The sequence below is a fragment of the Electrona antarctica genome, assembly GCF_951216825.1.
Source record: "Electrona antarctica genome assembly, chromosome: 11".
NCBI classification, from domain to species: Eukaryota; Metazoa; Chordata; class Actinopteri; order Myctophiformes; family Myctophidae; genus Electrona; species Electrona antarctica.
In genome coordinates this window covers 48,167,738-48,184,056 of record NC_136792.1, presented here as the reverse complement: position 1 = coordinate 48,184,056, position 16,319 = coordinate 48,167,738, and the positions used below count along the sequence as shown (strand labels likewise).

Here is a 16,319-nt window from a genome sequence, read left to right as displayed (position 1 = left end):
ACTAAAGTTTTCAAATAAATGTAGTGGAGTAAAAGTACAATATCTGGATCTGAAATGTAGTGGAGTAGAAGTAAAAGTATTGCTAATTGGAAATACGTAAGTAAAGTACAAAATACTACAAATACCTCAAAATTGTACTTAAGTACAGTACTTAAGTAAATGTCCTTAGTTACTTTCCACCACTGTATACCACACACTAGGGACATTGGGAATGTGTCTTCCATTATGAAAGAAAGACACATTCCCAAAGATAGAAAATAATAACAATGATAAACAGAATCCAAAAGTCACATTTATTGAGGTTTACAAAAATCTGTCATATAAACCCAACAGATTTGATAAGATGTCGATTGTTGTCAATTTAATAGCAGTGACCCACACATGCACGCACGCACACACACACACATACGTCACACACACACACACACACACACACACACACACACACACACACAACATAAAACAAATTGGTGACAGCTAGAACGTCAGTTCTTTGGGGATAAACCATATCGAGAATATTATAGAAGATTTTTGTTCACAATAATGTTCTATGCAGAACAAAGCCACAGAGCAAGAGTTGTAGATGACCACATTCTAATGTGCATAAAGGCAGATAAAAGCTTCAGAGGAAAGCCTTAAGTCTAAAATGGACATTGTACTTGTAATTCTAGGCACATCTAAACATTTATCAACATAACAAACAAAGGCATCTTTTGAATACTTCCTATGAAGGAAAGCAACAGAAGCAAATCACAATATAATAAATTCAAAGCATGCAGTAGGCTACATAAAAAAATGTAAGTGAGGCAAGTACAACAGTTGAGTGGCCGCACCTCTGCAAATGAAGCTAGAATTTAATGCCTTATTACAAAGTATAGAATATTGTTTAACACTAGAAATGATTAGCTCAAACTAATCATTAATGTATAAAGATTGTTGTAATTGTGCTCCGGACATACATTCTGTAAAGTTTCATACGCATCAAACCATTTAATAAGCAACCGGATTAATGGGAAACTTATTATCATCCTCTCATTCATGAAGAAATTAGATGAAACTTGGTTATAAGGTCATAATTACTTGTGTACAAAGAACTATGCTTCTTTATCTTGTTCAATGTAACTTCATGAGCAGCATATGTGCAAATGTATCAAAACAATTCTTGGAATGAAATTCAAAGACAAAGAGAATTTAAAGATGGAGTGCCACGATTTTTTTCCACCCTAAAACATGATCATCAGGTATTATTGTAATATAAGGGGGAAGAACTTTTTCCAAAAAGTGTACAATATTTGTTAAAATCATGCTTTTATGTGGACACGCCCACCAGTTCATTAAGTATGCCTGGTTTGCCTGGTGGGTGGTGATGGGTGGTGATCCACCTGAACTGAAGCCGCACCCACAGCTGCAGTTGTATGATAAAGGGGGAGGGGTTAGGGGAGGGGCTGATAGTGTGGTGTCACTATATTACTGTTTATTTCATTGGCCTGTTTGACTGTCAAGTGTTCAGCCTCCAGGAAGAAACCCTAAATACAAAGTTAATACACCATTGCACATAAAACGACTCCAGGGTGTCTAATGAAGTACTGTCACCTCATAGACACATGAAAAACTGGAAAAATAAAAACAAAATGGCACTCCATCTTTAAAAGTGAACGCATACCATTGTGTCGAAGCAGAGCGTGGTATACTAAAACTGACAACAGGCACTGTATGCATTTTGACTAAAACCGAACAAGTTATCTCAGAACACCGTTCTCTCCTGTGCAAATCTTCTTCAAAGGCGGTGCTCCAGATCCATCCGGCTCTCCCTGTCGAGTTAAATGGAAAACCAAATATTCAATGGGAGATTTAATGCAATTTGATATCAATGTTCACGTAATAGTCTAGTAGCCAGCCCATAGAGCCCCATTGTGAACCCGGACATGTTGAGTACATCAAGGTTTTATGTTAGAAATGTTTAGTATGGATCCCCAGCATGTAGAAACTGCCGGATGCTAACTTGCATATGTTGAGCAATTTTCATAATTGGCATAATATGTGACCATATTGAATATTTTGCCTTCTATAGGTTGTTAATGGTATGGTCACATATTATGCCAATTATGAAAATTGCTCAACATATGCAAGTTAGCATCCGGCAGTTTCTACATGCTGGGGACCCATACTAAACATTTCTAACATAAAACGTTGGTGTACTCAACATGTCCGGGTTACCTTTTTGGCTACTAGGCTATAACAATAGTTCCAACTAGAAAATTGTGCCCCTCAAAAGTGTAGATCTCTGCCAGGCTGGGTTGCCTATAGAGCGTCACAGTCCCACCCCCAACGAGAGGCCCGGAAGAGAATTTCCCATTCCCATAGACGTTTCAAGTATTTATTTAAAGACCTTTAATGCCTCGGACAAAGCCAACTCGGCTGCTGACAAATCATGACAATAAACAAAACATTTTGGGCCAAACAATAATGAATTATTTTATTGCCGGCTAGCATAGCAGTTCCCAGTGCCACCATACGCATTCACTTTAAGAGTCGGAGTTTGCCCGCCTTCCACACACACTCACTACACACACTTTAGTATCGTTGGCACAAGCACACACTGTTTACCTTTCGTCAGAAGCTTTTACAGTACATGGTGGGAGCGTCGCGGTACAAAGGCACAAATTAAAAACCGAAATTTGGATGGCAGAAGATCCAACAAGGACAGCTCTCCTGGATTACGATTTATGGACGTTTGAAAATCCTCCTTTCAACTGCTTTACACGGTGATTATATTTGCAATCCCATAGCTGGAGCGGTGGGGCATTGCCATAGCAACCGGGCCAATGTTAAAAGCTGCCGTGGGACTCAACCATTATATAAACGGAGTACACATTGGGGTCCGGATACGGACCTAGCAAATAACGTCCCCTAGCGGCGGGGTCCGTATATACGGACCCGGCGCAAAAATAATTAGATAGAAGAAGAAAAAAGATTTGTTCAGCCCAAAAAACTGTGTCATGATTTGTCACCATCCGAGTTGGCTTTGTCCGAGGTTTACATAAATACTTTTTGAAACGTCTGTGGGAGAATTGGGAAATTCTCTTCCGGGCCGCTCGTCGTCATGAAAGGAGGCGGGACTCTATACTCTGATTTGTGTCAATCATGCGTCCCGGCCATCAGGACACGAGGAAGCCTACATCATTTGTACGACAGACTTGTTATGATCGGATGTTGGGTATATGGCATTTTCTGTAAGAAATAGGCCCGCCAATTCTTTTTAAGGCAATTATAGGTATGGTGTGGTATGATATATCTAAACCGTTTGACGGTCATTGTCATCTTAGCCTAATTTGGTGGGGAAAATTTGCCAAAAACAGTGATATATATATAGTGACAAACAATTTTGTTGTTATTGTTCATGTCATGTCTATGAATTGATTGCATAGGGCCCAAATGGAAACAAGACAGCAAGTTTTTTTTTTTGGTGCTACCCCTTTTGGACTAAGTGTTTGACCGTACTCTGTTACTGTTTATACATTTCTGACTAATAAACCATTCAATCATCCAATCAATCAATCCAACATTTTTTGATTGATTGATTGTGGCCTATACTGGGTGTGTGCGTTCACATGTTCACACCAATCGGTCCAGCGGTGCCTGAGGTTAGCTGTTCACGTTCACGGACACACACAGGAGGCGAAAACATAATGTCCGCCTCCCGGCCATTCCGGCCTGGTGGGGATCATTTGTTTTTCATTTAAAAGGGAAGAAGGGCTGAATATAAGGAAAACACTCATCTTAATTATGCACATAATACGATACTATAACACTGCTGATGACATTGTAAATTGTAAATCATTAAGCAAACAGTAGACTTTGATTTCTGTCAATGGAAATCTATTAGCAAAGAAAATATTAACAACCACACCAAGGGGTCTAATGAAGTACTGTCACCTCATAAACACATTGGGAAAGAATTACAAAAATCACGGCACTCCATCTTTAAGCAAACAGTAGACTTTGATTTCTGTCAATGGAAATCCAATAGAGAACAAAATATTAATGTAGCATTCATGATGTCCATAGATAGTTAACCTGTGTGCTTGGGGCACTTCGTCTAGCAGTGCCCGATGACAAAAGGTCCTCCTTGATCAGCGTAGGAGGCTCGTCAGCTGCATCTGGCCCTGGATGGATGGGTTCTAAGGTCAGCATTAAACATGAAGTTAGACACGACATAACATAGAGTTCATGTAAAAGTATATGCGATTAACATTACATTTACACAGTTAAAATAGTATAATGACACAATCTTAATGTATACATTATTAGCTAATAGGGCATAGCATTGTTTCACCATAGCAGTGGGCGTGGATTTATGGCACCACATAAAAATCTGCCATTAATGTTTTCCCATAGAGATTTACAAAAATATTTATACCAATTATTTCTTAAATATTTTTTTATCCCACGATTTTGTAACCCATTTTTCACCCCTGTGTCAATTATCTAATGTGATCCTGGGCTCTACACACCCTCCGCCAACCTAGTCCCCATATATGGGGAACTCATGCTTCCTTGCTGTCCAAGTTGCTCCTTTACACCTGACAGGGGGGAGTTTCCCTGGTTGGACGTAGCGCGTGGAAGGAACACGTTATTCCAACCAGTTCCTTTCCCCTCCATCAGGCGCCCCGGCTGGCCAGGGGGAGGCAGTTTAGAGACCAGGATTACTGCATGTTTTTTGTGAGGGTACCTACCCTAGGGGACACGGGGAGAACATGCAAACTCCACACAGAAAGGCCCTTTCGCCAACCCCGCCTCGGGTATGGGCACTGATGACGCGGAGGAGGGAGCACGCCCCCAGCGCCCACAGCGTCCCGAGCGGGAATCGAACCCAGAACCTTCTAGCTGTGAGGCGACAGCACTACCAACTGTGCCACCGTGCCCCCTATACCAATTATTTAAAGCCTAGAATCAAGCCATCCGGGATCCTGGTGAATCATGACCATAAAACCTTTGATATTGTGAAAGAAATTTAAAAACAAAAAAAGTGTTGTACCCTGTCCTTTTTTCTTCTTTCTAATTATTTGATCGGCCCAAACGTTGTGTTTATTATCATGATTGATTTGATTTGTCACAACAAGAGTTGGCTTTGTCCGAGGCTTAAAAGGTATTTAAATAAATACTTTTTGAAACGTCTATGGGAAAAATGAATGGGGGATTCTCTTCGTCGTCGGGGCGGGACTGCGACGCTCTACTAACGAAATATCTGAAAAAATGTATTCAACATTATACAAATATACGGTATACATTATACATGTTAAGTTGATAAACTACACAAGTTCTTTAATATGAAGGAAGAAGTCAACACTTTCCCAATATCGTCCATTACATCACTGCGACACTGCAGGCTGATGCTTTCATTCATCAAACTATAGTCTCTCTCTCTCTCTCTCTCTCTCTCTCTCAATAAAATAGCCAGCCCCGGTTGTCTACTTGCCATCCACACTCTCTTGGCCCAACATGGGTGGCTGCGAGTCTTCACTACGGAGGGTGGAGGTGTGTGGAGGGCTGACTTGCTGTGAGCTGGAAGTGCTGCTGCTGTTGTCCATTTTAGGCTGGTAAACATCTGACAGGAAACTCTGGTTGCTGTTTTCATCTGCAATTCACAGCAAAGAAGAGCCACGATTACATTAGAACTTGTTTATGTTTATTAAACTTTCAGCATGATCACAGGTTTTAAAAGACAGGTGCCATTCAAAACACTGAATTATTTTGCCGATCACAAATATAAAACTTCAAATCTAAAATGCAATAGCCTATCTAAAAATCCAAATGGTGTAAAACTCAAAAACTCAAAAAATCCACTATCACAAGTCTGCACATATATGGGATTGGTGATTTTCTGTATCTCTCAGTTCTGCATGATGGGGTGTCGTCTCCATTTCTAGTTTGACGTCCAGAGATCTCTTTCCTGAGGGGAGGTAGCCAGTTCCTGAAGTTAGATTTGAACAGCTTCCTGGCGAAGTCAAGGAATAGGTGGGTGCGCCTCTCTGCTAGGGTGCACAATGTGAGGGTGCAGAGAGCTCCTGTGTATCCCGAGTACCTCCGGCCAAGAATGATTCTGCAAGCCCGTTTTTGGACTCTTTTTTTCGTTCTTATCCCAGGCTTTATTCACAGACATGGTTGCTTCACAATCCCACAACAAGGCCATACTACGGTAAATTGCCCTTTGCTGGGCTTCACACCAAAGCAATATTATTGCATTGTAAATTGTAGTAAACATGTATTGTTTCCAGCGAGGAAACGACTATAAGAGCATGTCACTTCAAAAACCTTCCAAATGCTCTATTTTTGGATTTCCACATGCATCATCCCACGTGCAGTGGTTCCGCTATTTTAATTAGTGGTGGAAGGTCAATGGAATTATATTTTTGTCAGACTACTAGTGTCATAAACATGATCCCGGTATACTCACCCTGGAAGTCCAGCAAAGAGTTGGTGTTACTGTTTTCTAAGACCACATCTTTCAATCCTCCACCAGCAGTTTTGGTTCTATATATCTGGTACACAGGAAAAGCACATTTCTTTAGGCAAGAGTTGAATAAAAAATATTTGTGTAAATCTCTATGGGAAAACATTAACGGCTGTCGAGAAAGTGCGGAAATGGTATGTCGGTCAGTGGAGAGAAATGTGCTGTAGGCTAATTGATTATTTTGTTTTAGTTTCGTTTCTCGCACAATAAAAACAGTACACAAAAGGTAACATTATTAGGCTAAGAGAAATAAGGTGCAGGCGAAGGAAACCCATAAAGGGCTTATACAAGGTTATCACCTAATAATAATAAACAAGTGGTAAAGTTAATCAAAGTAATCAAGCATAAGGTACAAACAACAAGGTACGTGCAAATTATTATTATTTTGGTTCAAAAGTTGAAGCTCTGTATTCTGATATAGAGGCATGTTTGTTCATTAACAGGAGTATCACCGTCTCTCCAGCTCTTTGTTAAAGACAAATGTCACTTATATACCGCATTGTGCCAAATATAAGACGACCCACATTTTTCTAGACTCATTTGTGGAAAAAGAACATTGAATGTCAAATAGTCTAGTCTTATAATGCGACCCTGTATTTCAGGATATTTCTATTGGAGAAAAAAAACGTAGTCGGGCCAAAAGGGTACAAATGTGTCAGCATGTGTCAGCACTTATCAGCATGTGTTCCAGTTCCAATTGTATCTGATAATTTACTTTCAGTTTCATCACTTCAAATACATGTCATCCAATCAGGATTTCTCTCTCTCTCTTGTTATTGAACAAACACTATAGTAATGATTCATTACTATGGGGATATAGAGCTATTTAAAGAGTTAAGTCTTAAAAAGACAAAAGAGTGGCTGCACACACTGGTAGCCAAAGTGCAAAGTAAAAACCAACGTTTCGGCAGTACAACTGCCTTCTTCTGGGTAACATACATATAGAGCTATTAAACAACCATTGTAGCATTGTAGCAGACATTATGATTTACAGGCTATATGGCATAAATATATATATATGGCCTACCTGCTTAGTTTCTGTTACTGGTACCCACTTGAATATGCGTAAGGATGTGTCCCCAACTGTCACCCACTTCTTCTCCCTGCATCATGGAATTACATTTTTGTAACTATTATATTTAAATATGTCAAAGAGATTTGGCTTAACCAGTGGACCACCAGTGGTCCTGGTCCTTGAGGGGGTTCCAGGTGGTCCCCATGCAGCTAAATTATGGAGTTTGTAACCAAATGGACCCTTATAGATTTTTAACTCGAGAGGCTGAGCATAACATGAAACCAAATGAACCCTTGATGCTCTCAAGAGTTCAATTATTGTTAAACATCTTACATCTGCATCAGTTAATTTACAACTTACAAGTCTACACAATTAGAGAATGTGGAAGAATTGTTGTTTTGATCAACATTTGCCTTATCTCTCCTAATGATGATACCAACATCAATACAGCATGCATGGAATTGTGGACAAAATCTTATCCAACCGAGTCACGACAACAAAAATATTCAAAGTTTTGCATCTGAGAGGCAAAATCTCATCAAACGGTGGTCCGTGGCTCAAACCGCCTAATAATTATTAGGCCTTGATATGAAAAAAAAGGGTTGAAAACCACTGGAATGCGATGTGAATTATACCCGTAGCATGCAGCATGAGATACTGTACTGTAGCCATTTTGACAGCTCATGGCTTGGCGGAAAAAAAATATGTTAGTCCCGCCCCCCCTCTCTGAAGAGGGGGGACCCTATTGGTCAGCATTTCAGTCCATCATCAAACTTTTACGAGTGAAGTTTATTGAGCGTCGCTGGCTGCAGATGTATAAGGCTACAATGTAACAAACACTTCTTTACACCCATGGGCATGGATACATTTCTCTCCACTGACCGACATACCATTTCCGCACTTTCTCGATAGCCGCCAACACCTTTTTGATGTCGTCTTTGGCGCGACTTCGGGTCTCGGCGCGTCCTGATCGACCAGACATCTTCTTGCTAGTTGTTATGATTTCATGTACAGATGCATCTGAAAAGTTTAACACCACACCAAGCCCCACTCACTCCTCCTCAGTGACAGACAGTATGGCAGTCTCGCGAGGTTTGATGATCTATACTCCTCCTCGTTTCTATTTTTATTCCTGTGGTTTTCAACCGGTGGTCCTTGAGGGGGTTCCAGGTGGTCCCCATGCGGCTATAAATGATGGAGAGTTGGTAACCAAATGCATCCTTATTAGATCTTGAACCCTTGAGAGTGTAAAATGAAGTTCAATTTGACACTCTCAAGAGTTAAATTATTCTTAAACAATACAACTGCATTACTTAATTTACAAGTCTACACAATTAGATAATGTAGAAGAATTTTTATTTTGATATTTGCCTGTTCTCTCCTATGGTAGGCCTACATCAATATAGGCTAGTAATAGCATAGATCCTTGTGGACCAAATCTTATCAAACGATAACAAAATATTCTAGGTTTTGGGTCCGAAAGGCTAAATGTCATCAAATGATAGTCCGTGGCTCAAATGCCCAATAAATAATGGATCTTGATTCATGAAAAAGGTTGAAAAACACTGTTTTATTTGGTTCATCCTCTATCACAGTGGTTCCCAAAGTGGGGTCCTTGAGGCAGTTCCAGGGGGTCCCCAGCTAGTTTGGAAATTGGAACCAAATGGACCCCTTATGCGTCTGTAACTCTGAGTGTACAAATGGAACCAAATGGACCCTAACGGTCCATTTTGTTCCATTTGTACACTCTCAGACTCAGAGTTAAATTAACATTGATTTTACAATTTAAATTGGGGGTCCCAGAGATGGGAATGCCATTAAATGGGGACTAATATGTATAGACTAATATGCATGTCAAACTGGGGGTCCTTGCTTGAGAATCTCTGCGCTGTAAAAATCTTCTCTCATGAGTCATGGGGGTCATTGGAATATCTTTTCAAATGGGGGTCTGTGGGCTAATTAGTGTCAATTTGGGGGTCCTTGACATGAAGAAGGGGAACCACACATCGGTCTTGAGTGGATTTGCATTGGGTCATTATAATATGCAGTCGATCATTCGGGTAACTGCATGGATAACTCACCCCTTTTCCACCTCAGAGTCAAAAGTGCGGACATCTCACCAAGAAAGTCTGGATAACTCACCGGTCATGTCGCCCGGCCATGAGATGTCTCTACTTTCGGGGTGAGTTTTCCACTATAGTAGTGTGTGTGTGTGTGTGTGTGTGTGTGTGTGTGTGTGTGTGTGTGTGTGTGTGTGTGTGTGTGTGTGTGTGTGTGTGTGTGTGTGTGTGTGTGTGTGTGTGTGTGTGTGTGTGTGTGTGTGAGTGAGTGAGTGAGTGAGTGAGTGAGTGAGTGAGTGAGTGAGTGAGTGAGTGAGTGAGTGAGTGAGTGAGTGAGTGAGAGAGAGAGAGAGAGAGTGCAAGCGTGCAAGAAGGTATAGATGATTAATCATTAAAATAGTATTATAGCTCTGTCCCCCAGTTGCACTCAACCCCATTACACAAGACATTCTCCCCTCCATAACAATAATGAACTGGCCCTTTAGTGACATCACATCAAACATAAATTACGTTTGTTATTTTAACAATATATCTGATTTCTTAATCTCATCATGCATGCCAATAGTCACATGTCACATGAACATCACTTACAAGTTAATGTAAGGAAAACTGAGGAGATTGTAGTGGATCCCAGGTCTATAGGTGACCACACCACGATCACCATACATGGTCATGACATCAAACAGGTCACCTCCTATAAATATCTAGGAGTGCACATGGATTGTGATATAAGCTGGCACTCCCATGTGACAAGTATGTGTGCAAAAGTACACCAACGCCTTCATTTTCTCCGTAGGCTCAGACTTTTTGGTGTAAGTAGAAACATAATGCTGATCTTCTATAGAGCTAGTATAGAGTCTATTCTAAGGTATGGTATCACCAGTTGGTTTGGAAACCTAACTGTAAAATACAAATCTGAGATCCTTAGATTAGCCAAAATGGCAGGGAAGATCATGGGTATGTCTACACCTCCGATCACCCCCCAGGTCATCTTTGAGCAGGCCACCATTGGACAGGTTAAGAAAATTGTGTCTGACCCCTCCCATGTACTATACCCTGAGTATCAGCTAATGCCAAAAGGTAGGAGATACGAGGTCCATGCGTGCAAATATAATAGGTACAAGCATTCCTTTGTCCCTCTGTCAATCACACTCCTTAACAGAGTCCTTGCAGAGGGCAGACAGGGTAGGGGTCGAAGGTTATGAGATTGATGTTCTTCCTCTTTTGCACTAGGTATGTTGGTGTGTGTTTTTTTAATGTTGTACGGGTCACTGTGTGCCTTTGTTGTCTTGTATTGTGTATTGTTTTGTATTGTACTGTATTGTATTGTATCTGTATGCTGCAGGGCGGGTCCTTGGGGTCAAAGACAAATTTCTCCCTTGGGAGACAAAATAAAGAAACCTTGAACCTTGAACCTTGATGCAGGTACAGGTAGAGTAGTGGCCATCTTGAGTAAAAGAATCACAACCCTTTGTGTGATGAGGAGAGGTCCAGGTAATATTAAAATATCTAACATGGACAGTGAAAGTCTACTGAAGCCTTGTAGACATTTTATTACAAAAAATGAGAACTACTATACTATAACTTGACTACAAGTTAAGGTGTACTATTTGAATGTCTCTTTGGGACATAACAATCACTTTATGGACATGGAAACATCACATAGCAATGGTGGACCACTCCACACACCATCTTACTATTCATTCTGCATGCCCTGCTGGCATTTACATGTAACTACAGTAATTACAGAATATATAATAGTAATAGATGATTAATCATTCAAATAGAAACATTCTCTAATGATGTTTAACAATAATATAACTCATTTCACACTCAACTCCTACAGAGATCCTACAGAGATTGTTTCTCCCCTAATGAGGGGCGTAGAATACTGGAGAAGTCGTCTCCAGTTTTGTCGCCGGAACTGTGGAAAAATAAGCTGTGATTGCGTCTTTCTTACAGATCAATGTAAGATGATAAAACCAGAGGATAAAACCAGAAAAAGCACCGTCTAACTCGCTAACACAAGGGTGCCCACACTTGTGTGACTTGAGAGCTAATTTCAAAATGACCAACTCATCAACATATCATTGCTGAAAATAGTTAGTAATATGGAATAGCAGTGCTGGCGTTATACTGTATATAGTAGGCCTAGTAAGACATGTGCACTTGGAATGGGAATAGAGGGGGAGAAAAGGAATAGAGCAGGGTTTTTTTTTGTATTTAATTTGTAATGCTACCGACGTTTGTGCGCAGAAACACTTGAAAACTAAAATATTGCATTGTGAGTTTGAGCTGACAGGTCCTTTTTGAGTGGTGCAACCACTCCAAGGAACAGCAATGTCCGGGACTATATGTGACTATATGTTTAGAGTACCAGTAGGTGCCAGAAACAGAGAGAGAGAGATAGTGTTGCACTGTTGCCTGCTAATTACAGAGAGAGAGGGGGGGGGGGGGGGGGGGGGGGGGGGCAGGGGGAGAGGGGAGTTGCACCACTCAGTTCACACGGGTGTGATTTTGATGTAATAGTCACCTAATTCAAGTGGCAGATGCCCAGAATAGTTTTTTTATATTCAAATTAAATATTCTTTAGGGGCATGTCATGTGATCTACTGTACCTGCAGCCTTTGTGATATACTGGTAGATTGCGATCTACCCCTGGACTCCAACACTTAATTGTTTACATCAGGGTTCTCCATTTTCAATTCACCAGAACATTTAAAGACGTACAAATATACACTATATGCAAAAAAAAAAGAAAGAAAAATAAATCATCATATATAAAAACGTGTACGGTATGGAAAAAGGGGAAAGGGGGAATTATATTCACATATAAATGATATGTAACACTTGAACCTTTTGAATACCGGTAGTCATATAGCTCAGCTAATAGGCCTATAGCCTATAGGCCAGTGGTTCCCAAACTTGTTCATGTCAAGGACCCCCAAATTGACAATCAAAGATATGCCAGGGACCCCCATAAGAGAAGATTTTTACAGCTCTAGCAGAGATTCTCAACCAGTTTAATTTCAAGGACCCCCCAGTTTGACATGCATTAGTCTACGGACCCCCATTTAATGACATTTCTATCTCTGTAAAATCATTGTAAAATTAATGTTAATTTAACTCTTGTGTACAAATGGAACCAAATGGACCCGAGTTACAGACCCATAACGGTCCATTTGGTTCCAAAGGGACCCCCTGGAACCCCCTCAAGGACCCCTAGGGGTCCCCGCCGGACCCCACTTTGGGAACCAATGGCTATATTGTCATAATCTCTGCTGTCGGGAAGAAACCACCTAACTCCAAAATGTTCAGGAAATAAAAAATATAACATTTTCCATAAATTAAGAAAACCTTATATTTTGAAAACAAAGCGATACTGCCTCATCAAAGTTGGTGTTGTGACTATATTGTCAATTACTTGCATGAGAAGGGGAGAGGTGGTGGAGTTAGTTGCTTTAGCAGACAGGTTGAGGGTCTAATGGAGTTAACAGGCTTTGTCCAAAGAGTTTTTACTACTTTCCATTGGTTCAATATTTTCAAAACAACGCAGACAATAGCACTGACTTATGCAAAATAAAATCAAAAACCTCAAAAATGGAGAAGGCATGGTTTCCTCGCGACAGCGAAAATGGGGAAAGTACAGTAGGCAGGTACAGTAGCCTATTTTTTAAACAGAGCGATGTCACATTGTGTCATAATATAGGCTACATGTTATACAGGGTATAACGCTCTTTTTTCTTCTTTTTTTAAATAAACAAATACATTTTTCCAGTCACTTTAGGACAAATAGCAGCATTTTTCAAGACTATTTAAATAGCATATAGCTATAGGCCTACAAAAAAATCCTCCGATTTAAAATGTGCTTAAAGGTATAGCACTGCAGTGACAGCACATGTAATAGTGTTTTAATGTTTGACCAGCTGGGGGCAGCATAGTCATAAAAGGGGACTTTTACAGTATCTGGTTTTCAACCGTTTTCACATTTCACATTTATTCGGCATTTGATCCACCATTTGACCCATGCAAGACTTGGACTATTTTGTTGTCGTTGGCTAAGATTTTCATTTGCTCTCAAGAGTTACAGCTGATGTAATAAGGGTCCATTTGGTTACCAACTCTCCAAGCTGGGGACCGACCACCTGGGGCCCTCTCAAGGACCACTATAGTAGAACCACTGTATAGGATGGAAAGAAGTGATGGACAGTGAGTGGACAGTATGTACACACAGTACGTCTCGTATATGAATATGTTTGCTGTTTACGTTTTAGTATTGGGTTTTTATGTTGATTTAATTATTTCCAAACAAAAAAGGGGAAATACAAACTGTAAGAAACAAAAAAAGAAGGGGGGGGGGGGGTATCCTCTGCAGTCTGCACTGCATGCACTTCCCCAACAGGTAACATGTAAGGTTGCCCCTTTTCCAACTCGCCCCCGCGAAAAGTGAAGAATGGTCGCCCCGGAAGTTCTCTGTATTCCCTAACACACCTAAATAATAATGATATGACTTCAACATATCAAAATAATGTTCAATTTCAAAATTTCATTTGAGACCATTCCTCATCATATTAATACACCATGTTATCATGCCATTATGACCTTTTGGGGAAAGGAGCCAGCTTAGGTGGTTCGGGCATCTGGTTAGGATGCCTCTCGGGCGTCTCCCTAGGGAGGTCCTCGACACGCCTTAAGGTGCAGTTGGAGGAAACACATCGACTCACTGGCCTTGGAACGTCTCGGAATCCCCCAGGAGGAAGTCACTAATGTTGCTCTGGAGAGGGAAGTCTGGAGCACTCTGGTGGAGCTGTTGCCCCCGCGACCCGACTACGGATAAGCGGTTGAAGATGGATGGATGGATGGATGGATGGGAATGAGATTATCTGATTTTTTCCCTTCTATTTCGCCTCATTGTCAAATTAGGTTATCACATTCACAGCTCAATGTCAGCAATGTCAACAAATATGGTTTGTCATTGCCAATTTTACTTACTCTTAATCAAAGGACTCTATCTAGGCTATTTTATAATATTAAAATGTATTTACAAGATAACAAGCCAGCTGGCTTGTGAAATTATAATATTGCAGATCACTTTCAGTCCTTTACATATATGTAATTTTACTATTATTACTTTATTACCCTAACACATTCCTATACACATGATCCCTAGTAAACATCCCTCTTATTTTAACTAGCCTAACCGGAAGTTTCAATGGTGTGGTGTGGTGCTTACTATGGTTACAGTGTTATTTTTGAGTGGTGTAAACCACTCCTACAACTGGCTTTGTTAGTCTGTGCAGAAAAAATTAGCATGGTTGCTATGTTCACCCTGTTCACCCGGGTGTGATTTTTGAGTGGTGTAAACCACTCCTACAACTGGCTTTGTTAGTCTGTGCAGAAAAAATGAGCATGGTTGCTATGTTCACCCTGTTCACCCGGGTGTGATTTCATTACGTCAGACAAGATTTCATTACGTCAGACAGGCTATATAAGACCTTACACCACTCAGTTCACACGGGTGTGATTTTTATTATTATTATTGAATTTTATTAAACACTGGTATCAGTGGGGGGTTTTTGTTATTTTTTTTGTAAGCCAATAATGCCAAGCCCAAGCTCATGAATAGGCTAATTTGTTTGAGATGTTCCATAAGTGGCAATCAGGGCATGATTATTATAAGTTCATGTCATTGCATAATAATAGTAATACAGTTCGATGTCATGCGTCTGAGCGGATCAAACGCATCATGTCTGTGATTGACGGACGGTTTACATCAGGGTCCCCCATTATCAATTCATAAAAACATTTAAAGACATAGATAGGCCTATTGCTGCTAATGTACACTTCTATGCAAAAAAAAAAGAAAAAAATAATCACACCTGTGTGGAGTGAGGGGCGCTCTTACCATCATACATCATTCAGAATCATCATACATCATCTCATTCCGGCCAATCACAATTTGCGTCCTCACCTTCGTCTTCAATGTTTGTGTTTACGCAATGTCTCAAAACTGCATTGCCATTCATTGTCAATGGCATTCAATGTGTGTGCTATAACTGCTGTGCTAACACAATGTTTGTGTTTACACAAACCCTCAAAGCTGGACATTAAAAAAAACATACATCAAATACACGATTAATGAATAGAAACAGGGACTTTTTAAATGTGTACAGTATAGAGAGGAGGGGGGGGGGTGAATATTGTATTATGAAAACATTGTACCGGAAGTGGTTGCGGTAACGGTTAACTTTACGAATCACGGTGTTGTCTGTCTGGATCGGATGGGCCATCATGGGTCTATTCTCCTATGGTCTGGCTTCATGCGGCTGGCCTGTCTGTCTGACTGACTGACGCTGTCTGGGGCGTTGGGCTGGACTGACTGATAAATGACACACCGCGTTACAAATAACTCAACGTACAGCGGCATGGACCGTTATAGTTAGCGCGTACCGTTCATTTTGACAGTACACGATTTTCGTGAACAACAGTTTCGTTTATTCCTGACTGTATCGTGCTGCTCATTTTGAGATTTTGAATCAATCGGATAACAACAAACAACAACAACAATGGACCGAGTGAAGAGCTCCATCCAGCAAGTACCGAACGCTATTCCCAAAGTAATCACCGCCGCCGGTGGTGGCGGTGCCAACAGTCTGGAACTCGAGAAGGAGAACTTTGAGCGAGGCCAGGTACAGTACGAAAAGAAAACAACACTATACTATATTACATA

The 16,319-nt window shown here is 40.6% G+C and overlaps 2 protein-coding genes across 3 annotated transcripts in view; one reads left to right on the top strand and one right to left on the bottom strand.

Annotated features, from left to right (window-relative positions):
- Window positions 1-279: 279 nt before the first annotated feature.
- On the bottom strand, window positions 280-8,588 carry bcl7bb (BAF chromatin remodeling complex subunit BCL7B b). Of its 2 annotated transcripts, none has more exons than XM_079514319.1 (6): window positions 8,420-8,588; window positions 7,542-7,617; window positions 6,458-6,542; window positions 5,480-5,638; window positions 4,078-4,181; window positions 280-1,811 (listed from the first exon to the last, which is right to left on the bottom strand). In XM_079514319.1, exons 1-6 carry the CDS (start codon window positions 8,509-8,511, stop codon window positions 1,740-1,742), a joined length of 588 nt encoding a protein of 195 aa, XP_079370445.1. In that variant the 5' UTR covers window positions 8,512-8,588; the 3' UTR covers window positions 280-1,739. The 2 variants fall into 2 exon arrangements, with proteins under 2 accessions (XP_079370445.1, XP_079370446.1); XM_079514320.1 differs by having other exon boundaries at window positions 4,078-4,166.
- A 7,254-nt stretch (window positions 8,589-15,842) lies between these two features.
- Window positions 15,843-16,319, top strand: part of hip1 (huntingtin interacting protein 1) — a 107,243-nt gene continuing 106,766 nt past the window's right edge. Inside the window, exon 1 of the mRNA XM_079514734.1 lies at window positions 15,843-16,278. Coding sequence (XP_079370860.1) covers window positions 16,156-16,278 — 123 coding nt within the window. The 5' untranslated portion in view covers window positions 15,843-16,155. The remainder of the gene's footprint in view (window positions 16,279-16,319) is intronic.

Coding starts and splice junctions, on each gene's coding strand:
- bcl7bb (XM_079514319.1), bottom strand. CDS start 8,511: ATGTCTGGTCGATCAGGACGCGCCGAGACCCGAAGTCGCGCCAAAGAC. Junction 4,182..5,479: donor GGGCCAAGAGAGTGTGGATG/GCAAGTAGACAA, acceptor TGCTGACCTTAG/AACCCATCCATCCAGGGCCA. Junction 1,812..4,077: donor GAAGTGCCCCAAGCACACAG/GTTAACTATCTA, acceptor TTAACTCGACAG/GGAGAGCCGGATGGATCTGG.